Source organism: Dipteris shenzhenensis, chromosome 30, assembly GCF_047967505.1.
Source record: "Dipteris shenzhenensis isolate YYH24624 ecotype China chromosome 30, Dip_SZ_1.0, whole genome shotgun sequence".
Taxonomy (NCBI): domain Eukaryota; kingdom Viridiplantae; phylum Streptophyta; class Polypodiopsida; order Gleicheniales; family Dipteridaceae; genus Dipteris; species Dipteris shenzhenensis.
In genome coordinates this window covers 26,964,401-26,990,450 of record NC_141625.1, presented here as the reverse complement: position 1 = coordinate 26,990,450, position 26,050 = coordinate 26,964,401, and the positions used below count along the sequence as shown (strand labels likewise).

The window sequence follows — 26,050 nt, the reverse complement described above, 5'->3', positions numbered from 1 at the left end:
CATCTTCACTAAAGTGACTTGGATCCAAATTTTGTTGCTTGGCTAGATTTTCATTCTTCATCTTTTGCTTAGAGTCGTTAGTAGTAGGTACCTCAAATATATTGAATTCTCCCATTCGCAAGGTTTGCATTTCTATCAACCAAGACTCAACATCCTGTGGAAACTAATATTTGACCTCCAAATCCTTGGTTCGGAAACTACTTGGTACCTTACATGGATTGGTGGAAATTTTCACCTTGATATCCTTAGTTTTATTGTCATGATCTCAAGTCTGCAATCATGCAATACTGTGGTGCTTTTCAGCTAGGGTCTACCCAATAAAAATTGATAGGAATCACCTCCAAAGAAATGACAATCAAACTTACTATGTAATGTATGGTGATGATAACATCTTGGAGCATACCTCTGGGCTTAAGTAGTTGATCATCTACAAGCATGTTTGGAAATGAGGGTTTCAAATTCTTAAGCTTCAATTGTTCGGCCACATCCTTTGAGATTATATCCACTCCTAATCCACCATCTAGGATTATACCAGGTACATTCTACATTTTATTCTTGACAAAGATGACTAGAACTTCCTCATCCACTACTAGTGTATCAATTATCAGATGGTAACCAAGAAATCTATGATTGGGCGGATTTCTTCCTCATATTGAAGCTACCACAAAAATAACTCTTGGCGACATAGGGCAAGCTTCAATAACTCAATCCATTATGAGATCGATCTTCATATAATAGAAGGTTTGCCAAGCATGGATCATCTCATAACTCAGATATTGGGTGGTACTTGGCTCGATTTGGGACTTTCTTGTTGAATCTTTTCCTGATTTGGTTTACTATATGATCAAATGTGGATCCAGTGTCAAGTCTACTCTAGGTAACTTCCTTCTAGTTCCTTGGCAAGCTTGTCTTCTATTTATTTCTTCTCCTTCCATCCATATATTTGGCTTGCGATGGACCCTTCTCTAAACCCCCCATTAGGCCTTGAGCCCTAGTAACTACACTGAGCTCAATCAAGTCTATTAGTTTTGCTATGATAGCTCAGCACTAGACGTCAATTTCTATTCTCTTAATGTTGCTCTTGAGCAACTTGATGTGTTCCAGCTAGAGCTTGCACTCGGCCTTGGTATGACCATGCTTGCCATAGAAGTAACACTGGATCAGTGTTGGGGTCCTGGGCTTTTATATTTGTCATTTTTGTCTTTTCCATTTCCTTGCTTGGGCCTCAATGGGGGCATCTGTATTTGGACTTCGACTCCTAAGTTTTCTAGTTGACATCCATCTTTGGACTTGGACTCCTATGTTTTCTAGTTAACATCTGCAATGGTTTTTGTTGTACCAACACTCAGGATTGTCATGCCCAAATTTATTATAGGTGTTGCAATACTTGGTATGACACTTTCTCCTCACCCCATCCTTGCCAAGAATACTTGTTACACCATTTTTTTTTCAGTCCAGGCTTACCTCAAATACCTAGTTCCATCAAGGCCTTCTTGAGCTTGGACTTCAGCTTGTCTTTCTTGAATGAGGCTTCCTCATTGCTCCTCTCATCCTTCTTATTGGGCTTGGACTTGGCAAGTCCACTCTTCTCTAGGGCTATTTCCCGGCTCAATAACTCTTTATACATCTTAGTTGGGTTGACAATTTTTAGGGAGTGCAAGTCTACTAGGGTGTAGCCCATATTAAACCAAGCGCAGAGAGATTTGTCATCTAGCAGTGTGCTCAATTGATTAATGGGGGCCACATTCATAACACAAATTCCCAAATAGATTCATCATTTTTTTACTTTAGATAACTTTTCTTGGTACAGGAATCCTCATCATTAATATCCTATTTGGACCTCCTCATATAACTTTGCTTGGTGCAAACAATTTCCCCATTAATATCGTATCTAAAACTCCTGAGAAAAGCCTCAAACATCCGTTACCAAATTGTAAAGTAATTCAAAAATTGGTTGAACCATCACTAAGCTATCTTCGCTAAAGTACAAGGGAAGTAATTCAACTACTCTTCCTTGGTCATGGCACCAATAATGTATCATACTTGCAAGAAACTCTACAGATGGCTGCATGGATTTCGTTATCTACACATGTAATATCCTAGATCTTGACTTTGATAGGTTATGCTACCCTTATTTTGAGGGGTGCCGCCTAGGGTACCATGTGTCAAGATCAACTAGGTCAAGTGGGATTCGTCCTGGATGCCCTTGGGACCAATAGGTGTAGTGAGACAAATAGGTGCTAGAGATTTTGGTATTGATTATCCTACTCTGGCCCAAGGTCTAGCAGGTTTAGGACTTTTGGTCATGGTCTAGCAAGTTTAGGACTTTTGGTCGTGGTCGTGCTATTTCAATCCACATATGACTTGATATTTAAGATGTAATAGCCTGGGTAGGACTCAAAACTCAACTTGTAGCACCTTAACATCCAACTAAGGCCAAGTCCAATGGTTCCATATCGGCAAAAACTATCACTATGAACATGGCCACCGTGTGTCTGATTTAGTACTTGGACACTGCAATGTTGAGTACAGCTGGTTGCTCATCCTCCCATATATCTTCCAGATGGACTCACTTGCCACCATCAATCACAACCAATCATCTAACACATGGTCCAACTAGCACATCCCATCCATAGCTTGGTTCTCACTCTTCTCCATTGCAGTGCTAGGTCTTCTTTGTCTTAATTCTACCTCAAAGGTTTGTTTAACCTCTAGACTTGACTAACACCTTTAGTGTTGAAGGCTGTGCTCATGGCCCATCTCTTGGTTAGACTCATCAAACAACACAAAATCCTAGCTTTTTGTGGGCAAATGTTTGCATTCTTCATAATACCAACTTGAGCATTCTCCCATGACAACCCCACCGAACGAGGGTTAGGGACCTAGCTCACTCCTAGTGTCAGTGTGTAGTAGTCAATTGTTGCCTCATCAAGTGCATGGTCAGGGCCTTCTCCATCCTTGAGATCTCTATTGTAGACAAGCCTTTGCTACCTCCACTCATCACCATTGATTGTATATCCCTAGTTTTGATTCCATTCTAGCTTCCATGGTTGGATTTTGCTAACTCCATCTCCTCAACACCCGTGTTCTTCTCTCTTAGCCTTGTAATTTTGGCATCTTTCCAAGCATGTGTCAAACATTTGTTAAATCTTGAAGAATAATGTAAATTTCTTGGGTACATTGCTCTATCCAAATACTAATAGTCATACAAGTTATCAAACACCACGAATTGTCCTCGAACATGCAGGTGTATCTTTTATAGTAATATTCTAATCCAAGAAACTATTGTCGCTCATCCCTTGTCAGCATGAACTACTACTCTCAATGTTTGTGCACTCAATTCCAAGACTTCTATGCTCAATCCACTCAAATTCCCACTCATTCTTTTAGCAAGTCACTTCCTAGCAGGATTGCTCTTTTCCTCTCATCATTTAGTTGACCAATGAACCCTATGCTTGAATGCAACAAGTACTAGTGCTTGGTTGAAGGATCCCCTCTCTTGCACTCTAGAGTTTCTTGGACCTACTTGGTGCTCGGGTGCAAAATTTAGATGTCAAGAACTAACAGGGGGGTTTGTGCCACATGGTCCAAAAAGTATAAAGATAAGTAGATTAGCATGCACAAGGGTAATAAGATTTGTTGCAAGAACTCAATAATAGCGGAGATACTGAATCCCATACTTGTATCACCAAATAGGCATCGGCCTACTACAAATAGCCAAAGTTGCAATTGACTCACATAAACTCTCACCTCGGCTTGAGGCACTATACTTGACTTAAGTACAATAGCACTCTAGACTATTGATCTCAGTGAATCGCCTTCTGATCTTGGACCTAGGAACCTACAAAACCATGGCTAGGGATTTGCTCCACGACATAGCTTGAGTTTGCTCTTCATGAATGCTTGGGAACCCATTGCTCGGCTTCTCAATGGGTTGGCCAAGCACCTCGATGCCAACTATCATGCATGAGGAAGTATAATTGATGTGCATCCCCACCATTTTTGTGACATAGACATGGAATGGTATGACTAGTATCCCAATGGAAACATCAAGATGTGGGATGAGTTGAAGGATGCTCCTGAAGAGGTTCACAAATTTAACAAAGAAGGCATATTGCTAAAGCTCATGAATGAGGGTATGGACCACTTAGCTTGACAACATGGAAGTTGAGTTGATGGTGCATTCCTAGTTGATGAGTGGTCTCACTCAAGGAGTGGAGCTGCACAACATAGAGATTATGTACCCAACAAGGGCATGTTGAGATATCGAGCTCTAGTCGTGATATGCCAGGGTGACCGTTGTGCATTTATGTCATCGACTTGTTAGCTGTAGATGCAGTTGGTACACCGCCCATGAATAATAGCTAGATGACAGCTATCCTTATGTACTCTAGTTCGTGGCTCAGTTAGTATGCCACCTTAGTTAGCTGAGTTTGGTTTGAGACCCACATATAGGGTTCTTCTATTTCTTTGTACTAGAATTCTCTAGGCTTACACAACTAAGAAGAGGAAAATTGTTTTCAGCCTCCACCTTTGTGTGTATTCCCCCATTGTGTATGTGAGAAAGCCGCAAGTGAGACTCCTTCCTTCTCTCCCACTATCTTCACATCGTATCAAAGCGTGGTTCGTGGTAAGGAGCTCAAGAAAGCAAACCAAGTTCACGGTGTCTTGGTAAGAGGACCAGTGTTGCTTTCCTTTTCGAGTTTGGGAGCAAATCTCTGCAGGTAGCACAGCCGAAAAGTGCAAGAGTGCATTGTCTCAGATTGAGACACCCTTCGCGGTGTGGCGAGAGGGCAGTATATGCTACGGGCGAGGGCAAAGCCCTCTGATTCGAGGCCATTTTGGGGCCCATTTTGGAGGCAGAAGTTCTCCGCAAGCACTAAGAAAAAGGCCCTGTTTTTGCTGTGTGACCACTGCTCTGCAGGTTGGTGAAAAGTTGCCATAGAAATTGCATCATATGCCTGTGCACAGAGATATTGGGAGTTACATAATCATCCTTATTGCCTGTTCATGCAAAATCATCACTAGGAAGTGATTGTGTGGCCAAATACCACTTTCGTCAGTTTTGTAGATTTGCCCTTGTGAGGCAAAAGCTGTGTTTTTTGCAGTGACAGAATATTTTGCAGTGTTTTGTAATGGCATCTGATTCTCTTTCACAGATTGTCAGTGAAAAGCTTGACAAGAACAACTTCCAAGCATGGAAGTTTAGAATGACGAATTTCCTTATGGGAAAAGGCTGTTGGGAGTTCATTACAGGAAATGAAGAAGAGTTCTTCCTAATGTTCCCAATCAACAAGAAATGCAGGCATTTAGAGGATGGCATGAGAGAGCCAGAAAAGTTATGTACTAGCTGTCTATCAGTATTTCAGATTCTATGATTGTGCATATTCAGGATGCAAGTACGCCAAAGGAGGCATGAGATACTTTGGCAAAAATGTACAACACAAATACACAAGCTAGGAAAATGCAGCTCAAGTAGGAGTTGCACAATGTGCAGAGAGAAAATATGAGCATCAATGACTACCACATGAAGGTGAAGAAAATTACAAATGCATTTGCTTCCATTGGGTCGCCAGTGGAAGATGATGATTTAGTCTCTGTGACCTTGAATGGTCTAGGAAAGGATTATGCACAGTTCCGGACATCCATTGCCATCCGTGAAAAATTTCCTGATTTTGAGGAGTTATTTGCACTTCTAATTTTTGAAGAGCAGAGAAATGGTGGTGATCTGGAGGCCACGGCAGAAATTAAAATATGCAGCAAACTCAAGAAAACCAGTCCTATGGAGGACGATGTGGTAACTCTAGAGGCAGGGGGAGCCAAAGAGGTCGTGGTGGATGGCAGAGAGGTCAAAATGCAAACAGCAATGTTGAATGCTACTACTGTGGTAAAATGGGTCATATGGTTAAGGACTGCCATAAAAAGTAGAATGACATCATGAATGGAAAATTGTAGCAAGGGAATTATGCATCTTCTAGTAGACATGGTGATGACAGAAATGAGCATCTGTTTATGGTGCAGCACATGACTAATTCTGTGACAAGTACAGAAGAAGAGCAATGATGTGTGGTATGTTGACTCAGGTGCATCAAACCACATGACAGGTCATACAGAATGGATGCAGGATGATGCAAGGAAAATGGAAAGACCAGGATTTGGGGAGACTGGTGATGATACTGCACATCCTATTGCGCAGATTGGTAAAATTCCTTTGTCTATACAGGATGGGAAAAAGAAATACCTGTCTGATGTATTTCATGTCCCGAATATCACCAAGAACCTAGTTTCTATTGGTCAAATGGTTGAGCAGGGCTTGCAGGTCAAATTTAATCCTCATGGATGCTTTGTTGAAGATATGAAAAATAACAGTCGCTTGATAGCAAAAGGAAAGAAGAAGGACAGGATGTTTACGTTGGATGTGGACATGCCTGAATTGAGTGCAGCAATGTTTGCACATGTGACCGGTGTAGTTGTAGATATTGATATCTGGCATAAACGCATTGGTCATGTTAATGTACAGTGACTTAAATTAATGTAGGCCCAAAATATTATTGTAGGATTGCCTAAATTCAAGGTTGCAAAAATGCATCAGGTATGTGAAGCCTGTCAATTTGGAAAACAAGCAAGGAAACCATTTCCTAGACATGTTCAAGAGAGTAAGAAGCCATTGGAATTAATCCACTCTGATGTGTGGACTACTAAAGCTGCATCTATTGGAGGCTATCATTATTTTGTCACTTTTATTGATGACTACAGTAGAAAAGTTTGGGTCTATTTTATAAAAAAGAAAAGTGAAGTGTTTGGGCATTTCAAAGCTTTTATAGCTATGGTTGAAAAAGAAAATGCCTGCAAATAAAATGCCTAAGGTCAGATGGAGGGGGAGAGTACCTCTCAAATGGGTTTGCAAGTTTCCCGCAGGAGCATGGCATAAAGCAACAATATTCATGCAGTCATACCCCACAACAAAATGGACTTGCAGAAAGGAAAAACATGCATATTGGAGAGGTATCTCAGGCCATGCTAAATGAAAAAGGCCTACCAGATTATTATTGGGCTGAAGCAGTTGTTACAGCAATTTACATAATGAACAGGACTCACACTACAGCAATACATGGCATGACGCCAGAGGAGATGTATACTGGTAGGAAACCAGATATTTCTCATTTGAAAATTTTTCGTTGCATTGCGTATGTTAATGTGCCAGATGAGTTGAGGTCCAAGTTGGATCCAAAAGCTGAGAAGTGCATCTTTATTGATTATTCTCTGCAGCAGAAAGGGTATAGATGCTATAACCCTTCTACTCGTAAGTTTACAGTGAGCAGAGATGTTGTTTTTTATGAGATGAGCAGCTGGTATAAACCAATAAATGTGATTGATGATGTAGATGCACAAAATGGTAATGCTACACATAATTCACAGCAGCAATCACAAAATATTAGTGGACCCATAGTGTCCTCTAGCAGTGGTTCACATACTTCGCCATGGACAGGCAGATTGAGATCAGGAGAATCTCCTCAAATCAATGTAGATAGTGGTATGCAGGTATCACAAAAAGGAAAAGAGAAGGTAGATCAGCCCATGGTTGATGTTAATGCAGGTCACTCATATGTGGATGGTGAATCTAGTGGCTTAGAACAGAGCATTGATGATGAGTTGGGTATTCTTTCTATTGTTACACCTGGAGTAAGGAAGACCAGGGATGTTTTGAGGGCACGTGGAAGTGAGCCTATTTTGCGCAGGTCCACCAAAGCTAGGTATCCTATGGATAGGCTGAAATATGATGGATTTAAAGCCATTCAATATGCCTATATGGTGAAAGTGATACAGGAACTAGAACCCACTTCTTTTGAGCAAGCCATGGGAAAAGAAAAATGGGAGAAATCCATGGATGAAGAAATGGATGCCTTGGAAGTAAATGCTACATGGGAATTGGTGCCTTTGCCTAAAGACAAGAATGCAATTGGCTGTAAGTGGGTTTATAAGGTGAAGCACAATGCAGATGGTTTTGTGAATAGATACAAGGCAAGATTAGTTGACAAGGGGTATGCGCAGACATATGGCATTGATTATGAAGAAACATTCAGTCCGTTTGCAAGGATGGCAATCGTAAGAGAAGTCATTGCTATGGCTGCATCAAAGGGATGGTCTTTACATCAGATGGATGTAAAGAATGCCTTCTTGCATGGCGATTTGCAAGAAGAGGTCTTTATGGAGCAGCCACAAGGTTATGTTCATGATGTTCATCTTGAGTTTATTTGCAAGTTAAAGAAAGCCTTGTATGGCTTGAAGCAAGCACCTAGAGCATGGTCTGACAAGATAGGACAGTATCTTGTCACTATTGGCTTTCAGATTTCCAAGGCAGATTTCTCACTTTATGTGAGAAAAACAGAGAAAAGTATTATGCTGCTTGTCATTTATGTTGATGATTTGATCATCACAGGCGATAGTGATGAAGATATCCTTCATGTGAAAATGCTATTGAAGTAGAAGTTTGAGATGAAGGATTTGGGAGAGCTGCATTATTTCTTGGGCATTGAGGTGATTAGATCACCAAGTGGGATACCGCTCTTGCAGAGGCAGTATGGATTGGACATGCTGTCCAAATATGGGATGACAAGCTGTAAGCCTATTTCAATTCCTTTGGAGCAGAATGTGAAGCTGAGCACAGATGCAGGTGAGCTTCTGGAAGACCCTACTACGTATAGACGCATAGTAGGAAGTTTGATTTATATGACTATTACCAGGCCATATTTTAGCTATGCTGTTGGATTGGTAAGTCAGTTTATGCAGGCTCCAAGGAAACCGCATTTGGATGCAGCTAGATGCATACTCAGGTATGTGAAGTCCACATTACAGTATGGACTATTTTATGAGACTAGGGTTCAGATACAGTTGCATGGATACACTGATGCTGATTGGGCTGGTAGTATTTCTGATAGACGATCTACCAGTGGATATGTGTTCTCTTTTGGGAGTGCTGCAGTCACTTGGAGCAACAAGAAACAGCCTACAGTTGCCTTGTCGAGCATAGAGGCTGAGTACAGGGGTGCAGTAATGGCTGCACGTGAGGTAGCTTGGTTGCATAAGCTACTTTATGATATGCATCAGTCTACAGATGGGCCAGTTGTCATTTATTATGACAACATGAGCAGTATAGACTTGGCAAATAACCCAGTCTATCATGCTAGAACAAAGCACATTGAGATGCATTATCACTATGTGCTGGAGAAGGTTTTACTAGGTCTTATTGATCTAGTTTATGTCAGCACAGAGGATCAGGTAGCTGACATATTCATGAAGGCATTGGGCACAGAGAAGCTACGCAAGTTCAGAGACCTACTTGGTGTACAGAAATTGGGATTGAGCTCGAGGGGGAGTGTTCAGATATCGAGCTCCACTCGTGATATGCCAGGGTGACCGTTGTGCATTTATGTCACCGACTTGTTAGCTGCAGATGCGGTTGGTACACCGCCCATGAATAATGACAGCTACTCTAGTTCGTGGCTCAGTTAGTATGCCACCTTAGTTAGCTGAGTTTGGTTTGAGACCCACATATAGGGTTCTTCTATTTCTTTATACTAGAGTTCTTTTGGCTTACACAACTAAGAAGAGGAAAACTGTTTTTAGCCTCCACCTTTGTGTGTATTCCCCCATTGTGTATGTGAGAAAGCTGCAAGTGAGACTCCTTCCTTCTCTCCCACTATCTTCACAGGGCATATGATGAATTTCTCAACAAAGCAATTATATTATAAAAACAATTATATTATAAAATGGGAACATGGAACCTCAAAAGAAAAACAAGGTGCTGGTCCGAGAGGTAGATAGCAATGAAAATGAAAAAGAAGACATGGAGTCCAAAAAGCACACCAATTTTGAAAAGGAGAAGCTCAAAGAGCTTCTAAAAGAGATGGGAGTTTAAGGCAACCAAAAAAGGGAGGGATATGGTGCCACAAGTTCAAGAGCAAGGACCATATGGGTGTGATGAGTGTTGGGCACATATTGCAACATTTGCAATCATTTGAGCTACACCACCAAAGTGTTGGTTCAACAAGAATAAAATAATGGCAATCATTCACCAAGTGGAGCAAGAGATTTAAAAAACCTACCAAGGGGAAAGATGAAAGAGCAATAGCATGGTGTGCTACTTATATGGCAAAGAAGGGTAAGAAAAGATCAAATGCTGACTATAAAAGAAAGCAAACTTGACATGCTACAAAAGGCATGCAACTAAAATGATTGCTTCATGGATGTTTTTATCGAAGCTATACTTATGTATTAATATTAAATCCTGGCGAAATTTTATTGAGTTAATTTTCTTAGTTTCATATTTTGATAGAACATATTATGATTTTATATATTTTATTTTGAATTTCAAAAACAATTGTAAATCCTTGTGAAGTTTCAATTACTAGTGAATGTTTCAAACCTTTATTTTTATTAGGGAATACAAACTTTCAACACCCATATAAACGTTTCACTTCTTATCATCCATGGATTGCTTGATGGGGGTGGGACTCAATGGTTGTTACAAACTCACACGGACCAACCCAGATAGAGCAAAAGAAGGCAAGAGAGCAACCATTTGGAAGGAAAAAAAGAATATGGCAGAGGGGACCGACCATGAGATAAAACAGTGAGAAATTCATCTAGGCATTAACCAAATAAGGATCGACTGATGGAGCCAAATGAATGGAAAAAGGAGAGCAATGACTACAAGAACAAAGATGAAGCCAAAATACTAGTGAAGTAGATGCAAATTAACTCATCCCTGGAGAAGTTTTAAGAAGTGAATGTGATGATTTTGATCTATCAACTAATGGAACTCGCTCTCCACTATGCAACATTGTTTTAGAGTCTAATCATAGACCAACAAACTATAGCCATACTCCCCACATCAATGATCATGGTGATTGACACGTTAATCTAGGATGAAGAGGTACCCATGATTGACTTTATGTCCAAAATCATATGATGAAGGCAAAAGTGTGAGTGGTTGAAGTTGTTGAGCTTGAATCCCTCGCCATTCAAGATTTGGATGGCACATTAGAGGATGGTGATGCTTGTGGGCATGCTAAAATACATTGCATCAAAATCAATGGATCCTACTTCACGTTCACCTTCATCATGTTCAAGTTGAAGAGTGAACGAGGTATTCGATGCTCTTGACGTCAAGGCTTCACAATTGGGAAGGGGAGACTCACAATATCCCAAGAAGGGAAGGATGTGCAAATGTGGATATGTAAAAGATTGTGAGATCGACTGTATATAGGTGAAAGAAGATTATGCCTCAAACCTTGAGAAGGAGCTGCTTCTACTCAACATCATGCCAATCACAATGATCGATGCATTGCAGGTTGAATAGAAAATATTTTGGAAGCCAAGAAGTTACACATTGCTGTTCCAAAAAGCTTTACCAAAGATGAATAAGAAGAATGAAAAGTCTATGAACAATCACCTAATTGAATCAACCAAGGTAGCAATATCGGCCGAATCACCAAAGGCCAGGCAATCAAAGAGACAAATGTGGGATCATGCGAAGAATCAAAGTTGATAGAGATCAACTAAGAACTTCCCGACTAACTAAGAAGTTGATGCAAAGAATCAATGTTGATAGAAACTTCCTCAAGGATGCCAAAGTATTCTTCAAAGAGTATAAAGGCATGTTTGCATCGGAGTGCATGGACTTGAATGGGGGCCCACCAAGCTTAACTTAACTCAATGCCAAAGTACCATCATTCTAGATAAACCTATTCAACAGTAGTGATACCACTAACAAGGTAAAAAATAAGGGGGAAACATAGTTATGAAAGTGTATCCATTGGACGAATCCCATGAAAGTTTAGGTCATTGAGCAAAATTTTCTTCAATATAGAACTGTAAATATTAGCCCATTCTACCATTTTTAAGGCTTCAATTTGTTTAAGTATACTTAACTTCATTGAAAGGTTTTCCATAAGATGGAATTTAGAAAACATAACGTTATAAATGGTTCCAAATGACTTGCACCAATCAAATTGACTACTTGGAAGGCTAAATTCAGAGCTCATAGGAGAAATTTATGTTAATCTTTGGGCGAATTTATCAATTTAAAGTTGTAAACATTAGACCATGCAATTTGTAGAAGCCCCTTGGGGATAATATTTTTCCCTATTTTTATGTGATATAGGATGAGACCCCACTATACCGAATCAATAAAGGTAGAGAATGACCAACTACTCAAGGTAGGGTTCATCTACCAAGTCGACCAAAGCAATTAGTTGTTTCCAATCATTGTCATTCCAAAGAAGAATGGCAAGTTGCAAATTTGCATTGACTACAGGAAGCTAAAGGAGAAGACCAGGAAAGACCCTTTCTTGCTACCATTCACCAAACCCATCTTGGACACTCCTTGGACAAGGTAGCCAGTCATGAGATAAATTCATTCACAAACAGGTACCGTGGGTACAAAAAAATTAAACAAGCTAAACAAGACCAAAAAAGGACTACCTCCATCATGGAATGGGGGGGGTACTCAAGCGAAGTGATCCCATTTGGGTTGTAGAATGCAGCAACAATGTTTTAGTGCTTCATGGTAAACCACTTCCAAGAGTACATCAATGAAGTTCTCATAATTTTTCCAGACAACTTCTCAATCTATAGCACAAAGTGAGCAAACTTGGAGTGCTTGTGCAAAAGGTGTTCTAGAAATGTAGGGTGACCCAATCCATCCAAGTGTGTATTTTTTGTGCCCTTGGGCATATTACTGGGGCACATGATCTCCAATGAGAGCATTATGACCAAAAAATACAAAAATAGATGCCATACAAGGGATGAAAGAGTCCAACAACATCAAGCAAGTGTATTCTATTAACAATTCAACATGAAGTTTGCAGGATTCATCAAACCACTTCATCAGATGACAAGAGAAGAAAAAAAGTTCAAATTGTGCAAAGAATGAATTTGAATCATTACAAATCCTACAAGCAATTGGGCAATCAAGGCACCGATCCTCCAAAAGCCTAATTGGAATTTGATATTTCATGCACATGTTGATGCATTGAGGATGGCGATTGGGTCCATCTTGGCTCATCCCAAAGGGAACCTAGATTTCCCAATCTACTGCACAACCCAAATGTTCTCATCACTAGAGATGGACTATTCAACGACCAATCAAAAATCCCTAAGGATCATATACAGTGTACAAAAAGTTTAGCACTACATCCTAGGCGACCCATTTGTCTTCTATGTGGATCATCAAGATTGTTGTACTTATCAACAAGACCATCGTGAAGCCAAGTGTTATTTGGTTGATGCTATTGTTCCAAGAAGTCAACTTTAAGATCATCCCACAATAGGAAAGGGGGAGACATGGTCCTCTAGTGACACATCTTTCTACATAAAAGAGCAATCATCATGGAAGAAGCCCATGAAGGGGTCGTCAAATGGTTACTTCTACACCAAGGTCAAGTTTTGTAAGATCCTAAGTGTGGGATTATTATGGAGCACTCTCTACGCCGATGTGGTGAAGAACTGCAAAAAGTTAGGATGTAGGTCAATCAATCACGAGGCTGAATGCCATTACAATCGACCTATTTGTGGGAGACATTCCATAAATGAGGGTTGGACTTCTTTGGTCTACTCAACATGGTTATGCATCTAGCAAGAAACAAGTACATCGTGGTGGCAACCAACTATATCACTAAATGTGCCAAAGCCAAAGCCCTCAAGGACAACATAGCCCATAGCATAGCATAATTTTTGCATGAGAAGGTCATGTACTAAATTTAGGAGTCCCATCAAAATCATGTTCCAAACAAGGGGTTCACTTCATCAATTTGATGACAAAGGAATTCCTCATCCAACATAAGAAATCAATGATATACTATCCACATGCGAATGTTCAAGCCAAAGCAATAAACATAGCCTGTCAAAGTGCATTCAAGGTCACAATGGTGTATACCCCATTCCAACTGGCATTCATTCTCAACGCAGTTGTACTAATGGAATTCCTTCTGCCAAGCTTTAAGAGTGGTCGCATGCAACATGAATGGCCAATAAGAATCCATTGTAAATATGCTAGACAAATTGTCTAGAATCAATGAAATCTAGTTGAGGGCCCTTTGGACGCAAGACATAATCATGTGGGGCAAAGGAAGGCGTGGCGTGACCACCACATGAAGATGCAAACACTCAAAGGCAAAATGTTCATACTACTACACAGTGCTTCATTGGGAGCAATGAAACAAAGCATGGGTAGGACCCTATCAAATCAAAAACTGCTTTGATAATGGGACGGTCGCTCTAGAGGACTTGGAATGTAACGAACTACCAAATCGCATCAAGGGAATGAAGATCACGATGTTTTGGTTGCAGGTGAAATTCGCTCATCTAAAATTCATAGAAGAAACCTCAAAGGACTAAATTGAGGCCACCAATCCAAAGGAGTCGCTACACCTCAAATCATTCTACGTTAACATTGATGTCCTTGCAAGATAGCTTGTCCTAGTGTCTTTTTGTCCATCAAAATTCCCATCTTGGTGTCCACATTGAGCATAATGCTTTTGAAACATCTTTAAATCCTCTTGCTCATTTTTTGACGTGTTTCTTATACTTGGTCATGGCGATCATTGCTTTAGCTATATCCACTACTTTCATATAAATACCTTTCCAATTTTTTCAATCCCTCTTTGGTTTTGGTGTTAGTCATTCGTCTATACAACACCCATGCGGTGTGGCTCCTCCACAATATTCTCTAATACCTTAATTTATTGTGAATGTCCTTTATATAGTATCTAATATAAGAGCTATTTATCTTGACTTCTTTGTATAGTATTTGGTATAAGAGCTATTTATCTTGACTTCTTTGTATTTCCATTCCTAAACAAGGTTTTGAGTCTACTCAACAAAACCATGCCATTCACATATAACCCAACATCCTCAATTAATTTTAAATTTTTTATGTATAATTTTGTGTCTAGTCTTATAGGTCAAGATACAATGTCTTGTAAGAAGGCATCTAGTTTTGACATTTATCCCTGTTTACAAAGAAAGTTTATAAAGGTACTCTCAATAAAGCCTCCTAGTTGGACTATTGAGAAGTTCTTCATTGATATCTCCATGTAAAAATGCCTCTTACTAACAAATTACTGATAAAATATGATGCACCTCTCAATCTAATTGTGCTACTGTCGCAAACAATGGGAAAATTCTAATCATTTGTACCACTAAGGAGAATGTCCCAATATAGTCAAGGCATTTTTGGTTTACCTATAGCCCAAGTGAGTCTATTTTACACAACTGCATTTTTCGTCCATGGCCTTGTGCTAGTGATCCACATTAAAGCTGCCTCTTGATAGCCTATATAGGTTACAATGCCTCTATTACTCCTCGATAATATGACAAATATAGTTCAATCAAATTCAATTCATTTGTCTTCATGATCCAACTATGTACATCTCTCTCTTCATCCATATCCTATAACTTCGTATGGTATTACCTTATCACCTTCAGCGCTATAACTTCATCGACTCGATGATAGACAAGTTGTAAAGCTTAATCCCGTGTTTGTAATTAGCAATTCTCAAGGAACTAGTTCTCTTCCATTAAGATCATATGAAGCTCCTACATGCTAGGGAGAAAATCATGTGATCATCCATAACTTGTGAGCCAAACTGGACACCTCAAACAAGGATTTGTTCCTATCTTGGAGGTTCGAGAAAGGTATTTGAATCGAACAGTTGGAATCATAGACATTGATGATCGCAGGCTGTTGATGCAGATGACATTCAAGGGCTAAGAAGGGACTTAAAATGGATGGATGTGACTAGCAATGAGCTGAAAGTTTTCCCTGTGGAAATTGGTTTGATTAAATGCAAGAGATGAATCCTTGGCCACCCTCGAACTTTTACATCCATAGGGAGGGTTTTGTATCTTGTGACGTCCCTCCCGCAAATGAAGTGAGCGACAGAACAAATCCATATTTCACCCAAAATAAAAATCAGGCTTTCATGCGGCAGAATACCTGAGTGGTATGGCAAAAAACATGTTGCATCTAAGAAAGAACGTTGCAGTTCCCAATGATGGTAGAGAGAAAAAATAGGAGGTTGGTGTATGGAGTTCATACTATGCTTTTGCAAATTATGGATTGTACCACCGAGGATTACGAGTAATTTTTGTGGGATGCCATCGATGGGAACTATGTGATATGAAGCACCATGGATGCAGGAGACTTGACATTGGACGATAGCAAACTTCCCATGATCTGCCAACCATTCCATCCTTGAACTGGCAATGTGGGTGCTACGCAAACTTCTCGTTTTCTATTCTTCTCATGCTACCATCCTTTCGGTGGTCATCATTATAATTGTTTTCAGCTTGGCATAGTGGCACAGTTCCGCCTCAAGCTAAAAGCCTTGACAACATTTGCATTAGCACCCAACTCCACTTTTGTTCCCATGTTCGTCGATCATGCAACAACCACCTCTTGTACGTTATCGTTTCAGCCTTCTCACAAATCTTGCACTACGTTACCACTCTTCCTTTTTAAACCTGCTGATGTTTTACCACATTTGTAATCAAAATGCCCTTCAACTTGGCATCGATTGGAAACTTCCTCAAAACGAAGAACCTTGTACATCTTCTCTTCAATCCATGTAGCGCATTTTGCGACTACTCACGTACTTTGTACCAATCACCTACTGTCGTCATCTGATTGAACAACTCCTTATGTGCGTTCATCTGATTTAATAACTCCTTCAAGGTCACATGTGCGTTCAGTAAGTCATCTCTGCCGTTAAACTTCAACATAATATAGCTAATGATGACAGCTAAGGAAGTACATATCAATGCATTTAAAGCACAACCTCCACTTCAAACTTCTTCTCATTGGTTGTTTGCAACCACTTCTATAGGGTTGTAGTCAGCAGCAAGTACTATCATCTCGAGACTTTATTGTTATCTGTCGGATCTATTCAATGCATTGTATGTTTTGTCTCGGTCAACTAGTGGCACATGGTTTTGCCTTGAGTGATTGAAACGTGTGCATGTTGCTTGCTTGGTAGGCATTTGTGGGATGTCTATCTATAGTTCTAATGATGTCTTCATATTAACTCTTAATATTTGTGTTAGGAGTGTTGCTTGATTGTTTTGAGTCGTTGTTGGATACACTCCCTTGCAATATTGCAAAATGTTGTATGTTTGGTTAAGTGAATGCTTTTTGTTATCTAGTATAACCCTTTAGGCCACTCATCAATATTGAATTCAGTTAAGTCAATGGCTAATACATCTAAGGACCTTCGTCCCTTACAAAAAATTCGATAACATATAAAGCTCCTTTGTAGATACACCATATCGCAAGATTAACTAACCCATAAATCATATGCTAAAAAATCTACCACCTCAAAGAATAACATGGGTGCTAAAGTACCTTAAGTAGTGAGACTTCGAAGAAGACCCTCCATACTTGGGATCTGCACATGCACATGTGTTGTGTGTACTTGTGCATGCATGCGTGCGCAAGCGCGCCAATGCCCATCTTTTCTTCACTTGGATTCAATATTGTAACATCTAGACTATGTCGAAGGACAAAGTTCATAGTCTCTTTGGAGATTCCACTTTTTCCAAGTTTCACTATTTTCGAATGTCACTCGGGCTATCTATTTATGATTGCCTCAGTGCTCATCAAATAGATTTCTCTATCTACTTGTCTTATATTGAAATCTTCTCATGTTGTAAACGGCATGTTCCATCTTTGGGAACTACTTGTAATATAAACAAATATGGATTTCATGCCCACAAAAAAATGTGTGTGTGTGTGTGTGTGTGTGTGTGTGTGTGAGAGAGAGAGAGAGAGAGAGAGAGGGGGGGGGGGGGGGACATTCACCATCTAGTTTGGGTAATATGAGTCAACCAAAAAAAAAAAAAACGTCACATTGTCTCATTATTACAAAATATGCTTTTATAGGCTAATCTTTTTAGTATATGATCTCATTACTATGTACATGAGCATGTGCATCACATAGCATGTCGACTACACTCATATGTACATGTGCCCATAGATCATGCAATAAAGTACATAATTGTGCATTGATTGTGTGATTGGTTACCGAAGTAATCAATAAGGTGAACGTACCCCACAATCGTGTGAAAATCCATGTCATGCATAGGTGCAATACATCAAGATGTAGTTAAAGAAAACATTGCAAGTAAATATATATTGCAGAATTGGTCACTTATTGAATAGTTCTCCAAAGAGTCTTTTTTCCTATTAAACATGTATATTTTTGTTAGATGCTTAAAAAACAATACAAAGTCCTCAATTTCTATCAATATAGCATGCTCGGTAACAAAATATATATAAGGATAATAAGTCCAAAAGAAAGGTAAACGATGAGAATGTGCAACACTTAACATATCAAAAACTTTAGGTAATCATGCATAGCGCTCTAAAATTATAACTGAAATGATAATGAGCTTTACATATGGAAATCGCCCCATCTTTGGGAGCAAGAAAGTCAATCTTATAGCCCAATGAACCCAATGAAATAAAAACAATTGAGTTAACTTCAATTTCCTTAGATAACAACATCTAAATGCCTTTTGGGATGTTTATTTGCATTATTCAAAGAAAATCCTATACAAAATAAGAAAAACAAGACTTTTACCTGGCCATTTTCCTTAACCTAGTAACCTCATAAACAATGACCCACCTTTTGCAAGAAGAAAGCAAAACAAAGTATAATAGCATCTATACATGGCCCAATAGGAGGTTGTTGCCATTATCAAGACTTGTCTTTCCCCGCCAAGAATAACCCTGTTGGGTCAACGACTACATGCTGCATAGGACAACCAAAAGCAATACATGTTAGTAGTTACAATCAAGGGCCCCAACATTAGTCTTAATGCAATTTGGGATCCAAAGCATTCAAATGACATGAATCCTTCTCTATACAGAAGTGCTTTACTTTTCCATTGATTTTTTCTCATAAAACTATTGCTCCATTTGTGTGATGAAAAAAAGACCTCTACCACCATTAATCAATGGCTTGTGCTCCATCCAAGGGAGCTTTAAATCTAGATTCAAAACCTTAAATTCATGCACTTGCATGTTTAAGTTCTCTCTCTCTCTCTCTGTCTCTCCCCCCTACTTATTAGACTCAACCATTTCATGCTTCAAATTGTTACTCACATGATCATGTGCTTTCTTTGTACGGACACTAGACCAAGCAACAATGCCTCCTTTCACCTAACCTATTTGAGCTCCAAATGTTAAATGGCATCTTGCCTTCAAAGGTTTTGAGGTTTTGTTTCTCCACAATCTTCATCATAGTTCTCGTTTGTCTTATTTTGCAGCCAATCACACCTTAGGTTTCTTGCTCTTTCAGCTCTAACATCCATCAAGAGACCATGAAGGTGACTTGCACATAATGTCTGCAAGTGCTTTAAGCTTTTTCTTCACGACCCGTGACCACCTCACTTGTTTGACCTCATTTGCCCACAATTACCCTAGACCCACCCTTATGTGTTTGGTCTTATGAGTTTTGTTCCTACCAATAATCTATTTACTTTTTGTTCTACTCGCAGCTTGAGCCACTCTCAAATAGGAGGCAACTAGTCTAGCCTCACAGCAATAGTTCATTGCAATACTCGGCCAACAAAAGAGAGGAGAAAAAGAATGAGGTGACTAGCAAAGTACAAGCCTGAAGAGTGATAAACATGAGGGCCGAGGGAGGATGCCTGGAGGGCAAGAATAAAATCAAGAGACAAACATTTGATGTCGTATTTGCTCATCCAAATTTGTAGCATTGCAAAGATCTTCTGGTATTTACTTTGAGAGTTGAAATCCAATTTCTCCTTGCTCCTCGATCTCTTCACATAGCTTTTTTAAACTTAAGATATACAGATATTGGACAAACAATTGTTCATAAAGAAAAGAGAGTACTTCAAGGATGCTACAAGTTCTTTTAGTAATGTTAAATTGGTGCAAGGCTTCCTCCGCAAGTTCAACAAGGCCACTCAGTAGCAAGGGTAAAAGTCCTTCAAATTTAAAACTCGTTGAATATTTTCATCAAACAATACTAGTGGAATCGATGAGATGAAGTATAGCATTTCTTGCATATCAGGGTCAATCCCATTTCAGGTGCCAGACTGCATAAATATCACAAGAGTTTGGACCCTTTCTTTTTCAGATATTACCTACAAGAAACTTACATAAAGACCTCTGAAGTTTCGAAAAAAAAGTCAGGTGAACAATATTTAACACTTGCAACTTTGGAAACTTTACTGTTCTTTGTGATTTTCTAGAGATATTATCAAGCCACAAAAACACATCAAGCTTGATGGCCAATATTTATGAAAATGCTAACTATGAGACTAAATCTAATATTTAAATAAATAAAGAACAGAAGATGAGAAATGATATTAAAGATGTTAAAATGATATCTTACTTGGATTATGGAAACCTATCCAACTAAACACGAATCCTGAGGAGAATTTTCTGGGACAGCATAGGGCTTCTAAAATGTATTATTAAAACACAGAAACAGCAGAGTAGTCAAATTGTGAAAACTCTTTAACCTAACTGGTGTGCCATGAAAAGCATGTGCTTCTGTCCTCTGTAGACATTCCCCAAGCATGTTCATACGCTTCATATGGAAGAACACAATTATCAGAGGATGTATGCATCTATTTACCAAAACAAACTCAGAGAGAGAGAGAGAACCTTAATTTGAGTTCGATTGTAAGTGTATGTGGTGTGGACTAGCTGGTCTGATGCTTGAATTACAGCGGGGTATGAGAACTCGCTATATTCCTCATCTTCCAAAGTCAAAACTTCATACCAAGAATCTCCATCATCCTCTGAAATTGAGATTTTGAGAGTAGCACGAGAGCCTGTGTTATGAACGAGAAGTAGGCGGCCATCATCAAGCTTTACACCATCAATACCTGCCTTAACAGAAAAGGTCCTGAGTCTCTCTCTCTCTCTCTCTCTCTCTCTCTCTCTCTCTCTCTCTCTCTCTCTCTCTATATATATATATATATATATATATAATCAGTGATCTTTAATCCTGGCATATGAAGTATCTTTTCTTTGGTATTCAGGCTTTCTAATACCCTAGAAGCTTTAGAAAATTAGAAATGTTGTGTTATAATTCTAAGATCCAGAATCCTCTCTTTTTTTCTCAAGGGGTAATTCAAAGGTACTTAATTGCTTAAAAGTGTTTTGCCATAGTTTAGTTCAATGGATACACATGGGAGGTAGGATGCAGGGAGACAGGCAATGTGCATGGATCGGGAGGAGTGGTAGTATTTTATAGATCATCTCTCATCGGGATGGCCTCCGTCGAGAGGCGTGACGCATTCTAGATTGTTGTAGATTCGGATCCGATGTCCCTTTTGACAGGACCTCGTCATAGCAGTATGTTGTTTCCCACCCAAAATTGTTAGGGACTTCAACACAAGGACTGACACACATCAGATATCACTTCTGGATGTTCACGATGATTCTATCTTATGACCAGATATTGACATAGATGAGACAAGGATGTCCCAAGTTTTTGCAAATAGGCGAGCCCTGGTCACATCCTACGGGCATGCATTCTTGGACATGAGCAGGATATATGATCTTGTCATTTATAATGGTCTAGATCAATGGCCCTCCTCGGGTGGATTCACTGGAGCATGCATTCTTAGGCATGGGCAGGATATATGATCTCATCATTTATAATTATCTGGACCAATGGCCCTCCCCAGGTGGATTGACTTGTTTTTCACACGAAGACCTCATGGGATCCCCCACCTACGCCCCGTACATCACTGACTCTCCTCACCACCACACTTGACTCTCCTCACCACCACCACTAGGAGCTAATCACACCTGTCTCTTTTTTAGTATATCCATCCCTCGTCACACGACTCACAAATATCAAGTACATCCCGCTCCTAGAAGGTCGAGTCACTCTGACTACCAAATCTCTACATGAGGCCATCGTACACACCTTCACACACCCCACCCACTCCACTTACTTGCCACCCCTGGGCTCAATACTTTGCAATAGCTGGTACATTATGAGTGTAAGGCTTCACGACGCCAACTCTGATTCGAGACTAAGCCTCACCTTCCAAGTGAGGCAGAGACAATACACAAGTATCACCATCTGGTCTATCAAAAGAAACAATCTTCTTCCCCTTCTTTCGTTATACAATAAAAAATGCCCGGAGATTTCAGCTCAACAGTAGAGGTTGGAGGCCCTCCAAAGCCCCTCATTGGGATAGTTTTCAGATTTCCGCAGTTGTGGGGAAAAACTTTTAGCGTAGGCTCTAGAAATCCCTCAGGAATAGAGAGATCACTCTTTTCTTTTGGTTTTCCATTCATGGAGGTATTGTAGTGAACCTATGGAGATCCAGGTTCGGGGCTGATCCTACTTGTCCTCGTTGCCACATTGCAGTTGAGTCAGTACAGCATTGCCTTTGGGAGTGCAAACAGGCGAGGACGATCTGGAAAGGTGTTGTTAGGATTTTCAGTATCTTTCATACAACGCCTTTTTATATGACCTAGGGTTCCATAGCTTGGTTATCTCTTACTGACCCTCAGGTGTTTTTCGAGGGACATGATCCAGATCCAAATCTCATTGTACGGCGACACTCAGTGGAGCCTTGTTCCCTCCAAGATGTTCCCTTCGCTCCTTTCAAAGCTTCTCATGCCTCAGTAGACACGTCTTGGGAGATTCTAGCTAGCATTGCAGCTTGGCATATTTGGAGAGCCAGGTGTACAGAGGCGATGGAGGGTATCCAGGTTCACCCTTCCCAGGCTATGGCCAGTATTTGGACTGACACAATACACACTCTAATGGCCATATGGGCGAGCAGCCATTGCCACGAGAGTTACTTTTTTCAAAGTTTGGAGAGGATCTCCTTTCTTCTCTGAATCTCCCTCAGGGTTGAGGTGGCATTTTCAGCCTCCGCCTTGGTTTTTTATAAGCTCCTTTAGAGCTATTTTTTTTTTCCCCTCATGCATAGCATGATGTACTCCCGCATTTGAGCTTGCTCTCGCAGTTTTCATTCATACTTAATGAAGTAATTTTCTTGAAAAAAAAAAAGAACGAAGCTTTCATTCGCCAAAACTAAAAGGATTAATAAACATGTTGTTTAGTAACAACTCTACTTTTTTCCGAGAAATAAGACCCCTCTCCTATCACTTTGACACCACTCTATCACACTCTTATGCGCACGCACTGTACGATATTGCTCACCAGCCATCACCTGACCTCTCACAATGACCCCGTCCCACCTCTTGCATACTTCATAATTACCCCATCCCACCTCTTGCACACTACCGGTGGTGTCCAACACAACCTTGAAGCTTCATAGTGGCCGAGTAAAAGATCATGAGGGACTACATACCGAAAGCATTGCATATGGGATAGGTACTATGGCCTCGATCTTGGCAAATCTCTTTCACGAGGCAGTTTTCCTCACACCTTGATCCTCAATAACATCATTCCCATCCACAAGGCAAGGGAATCCATAAGCCCCAAAAACTACATTCGACCAACAATGCACTCCCGTTTGAGCACGGGATACACCACATTCACCAGATTTGAGAAACACTCTCATTTCTAGGATCCCCAGACCAAGTCTATTCTCTTTGATTCCTACGATCTTCCAAACAGACATGTATGGCACGTCTTGTTGGGGGCCTAATCTATCAACGGCGGTGGACCGGACTTGGGTGGAGAGGCTCCAAGTTCTCTTATTATCATGGATGATTTGCCATAAGTCATCGGACCCACACCAGATCATTTTCGCTGAGTTTGGGTCATCCCCTTACAACTTGACGCAGCATTCCAGGTGATCACATAGCTTTACCGAGCCAAGGACTATGGTTCCTAGACCTTAGGCTGACGCAAGACCATGGCTCACCTTATCCTCATCCATGGCATTAGCAATTGGGGGTAATCAAAGATATTGCTATGCCTATACACAGACGGTTAGGAGATGACTTAGCCGAGGCCCAGAGCGTGAGATAAAATAGACCCGCCAACATGTCGATACATAGATCAAGCTCAAGGATCTTCCCTCCATGTTTACCAAAGCAAATGTAGGGCCAATGGAAGTGACAATGACACTTGTCCGGCGTAGGGCCATAGCCAAGAGACTGAAGATCTAATAGGAGACTATGGAGGCTCAAATTAGGTCGACAAGACAAGAAGAAGAGGAAGAGCCATAAGCAAGTATAATCATTTCATCAGAGAGTGCTTTCTTAAATAGGCAAGTACAAGATCAACATCATCCACACAAGTACACTTGTCACCATCTCATTGTTGCAATCTTCATTCCAATCATATATTCCTACTCCATACCATTCTTCTACCACTCACCATTCCCTAATGCTCCATGGCCCCACAATTCTCAACACCCGCCCTTGGTGCCAACATGGCTACTGTGAGGTGGTTGGGTGCCAAATCACAAATTTCACCTTCACTCTTTCTCTCTCCCTATGTGTTAGGCAACTTTGACCTTATAGCTACTTTGGCTCTTCATCTTGAGTGCATCATATGGCCTCAAAGAGTGGTAACAATAGAGAAAAAGGGGTGACAAATACAATGGCTTTCAAAAAACTTTCCTTCAAATTTGACTGGAACTTCTTGTGCTTCGATGTAGTTTGTTTATTTTTGTGATAGCAGTCTTCTTCATAGCCAATCTTTGCACAAAATGCGCATTCCAGCTGTCGTTTGTGCTTGTTGCGACATTCATTATTGGTGTGCCCAAGCTTCCCACAATGATAACACCTTTGTGGTGGTAATGAGTTATTTTTTCCTCCTTTGACATAGAATAATTAATCTCGTGATGTAGTGAGAAGGACTTTGTCCTTTACTTTTAATTCATGATCAAGTAATGCTGATTCGATTTCAGTTAAGACCTTTATCAACACTTTCTAGTATGGATACAAGAGTATCACTTGGCTTCTTTGTTAACACTGTTGAGGAGCACGGCTGCTCCTTTATCTTCTTGTTCAACCTACCAATTGCTGTTTTCATGCCTTGAATTTGTTGATATGAGCCATCATTATATCTGATTCTTTTTTATTAAACCAATAAAGCTTGCATTAACAGATTCACTTTTGAGCTTTTAGTCTCACTTCCAAAATTTTAGTGAGTTCCTTCCACACTAGTTTTGCATCTTTGATCCTTGCAATGTGATGTATAACCTCATCTCCTTGACTTTTTGGGCTATTATGCCAATTGCCATGTGATTATTCAATGCGCTTGGTGTGCCCTCCCTATCTTCACTCGGCTCGATTAGCTCCCATAATCCCTTCCTCATTAAGGTGTACATGGTTTTCATTTGCCATATTGATCCAAATGCAATATTTGCAACATGGACTTGGGTGGAAAGGGACAAGCAACAAAACTTTTCCACAATCAACTTCAATTAACGAGTTCACAAGCACAAATGGCACCTTAAGAGGTATAGTATATACCTCATATGAGCATACGCCTTGGCTAGATCCAAGGCTCCACCATGCAAAAAAGCTTCCTCTTTGCGCACCTACAAAGTGTTTCACTACCTCCCTCAACCAAGACCAGATTCACATTTTAGTCATCGCAATGTATTCAGTTGATTAGTGTGGGTTTGGCAAAATTTCATCTGCCAAAAGACGTACATTGATAGGTGTACATCATACGAGCATATGCACTAGCCTGCTCTCCAAAGTCTCCACTATGCAAAAAAGAATCCTCTTTAAGCTTCGACCCCGAATCTAAGAGCATCCAAGGGATTGGATGTGATTCTGGTGGGAAGTACTACTAACACGTCAATAGAAGCAACAGTTTTGAGCCAAACCCATCAGCTTTGCTAAATTGGCATCAATTATAGGATAATATAGATGGCATATATTGACCTAGGCCACTGATTGAGCCTCTTTCTCTATCTTACACAGCACCATGGCTTCGCATTGGACATTGGCTGTACAAAGGAAGACTCCCGACCTATTTGTGATGTCCTTTCCAAGATAAGAATGCTAAAAACCATATCTAGATCAGGGATTTGTCATCCTTTGACTTTTCTCGGG

General features: G+C 40.2%; 1 protein-coding gene across 2 annotated transcripts in view; it reads right to left on the bottom strand.

Moving 5' to 3' along the window:
* Positions 1-18,444: 18,444 nt before the first annotated feature.
* LOC147881907 (uncharacterized) overlaps positions 18,445-26,050 on the bottom strand; it is a 46,360-nt gene continuing 38,754 nt past the window's right edge. The window contains exons 8-9 of one of the 2 annotated variants that reach the window (XM_087401449.1): positions 20,699-20,868; positions 18,445-18,812 (exon numbers count right to left, since the gene is read on the bottom strand). In XM_087401449.1, the coding sequence (XP_087257575.1) occupies positions 18,759-18,812; positions 20,699-20,868 (224 nt within the window). In that variant the 3' untranslated portion in view covers positions 18,445-18,758. Of the gene's footprint in view, positions 18,813-20,698; positions 20,923-26,050 lie in introns of both variants that reach the window. The other variant, XM_087401448.1, reaches the window with a different exon arrangement.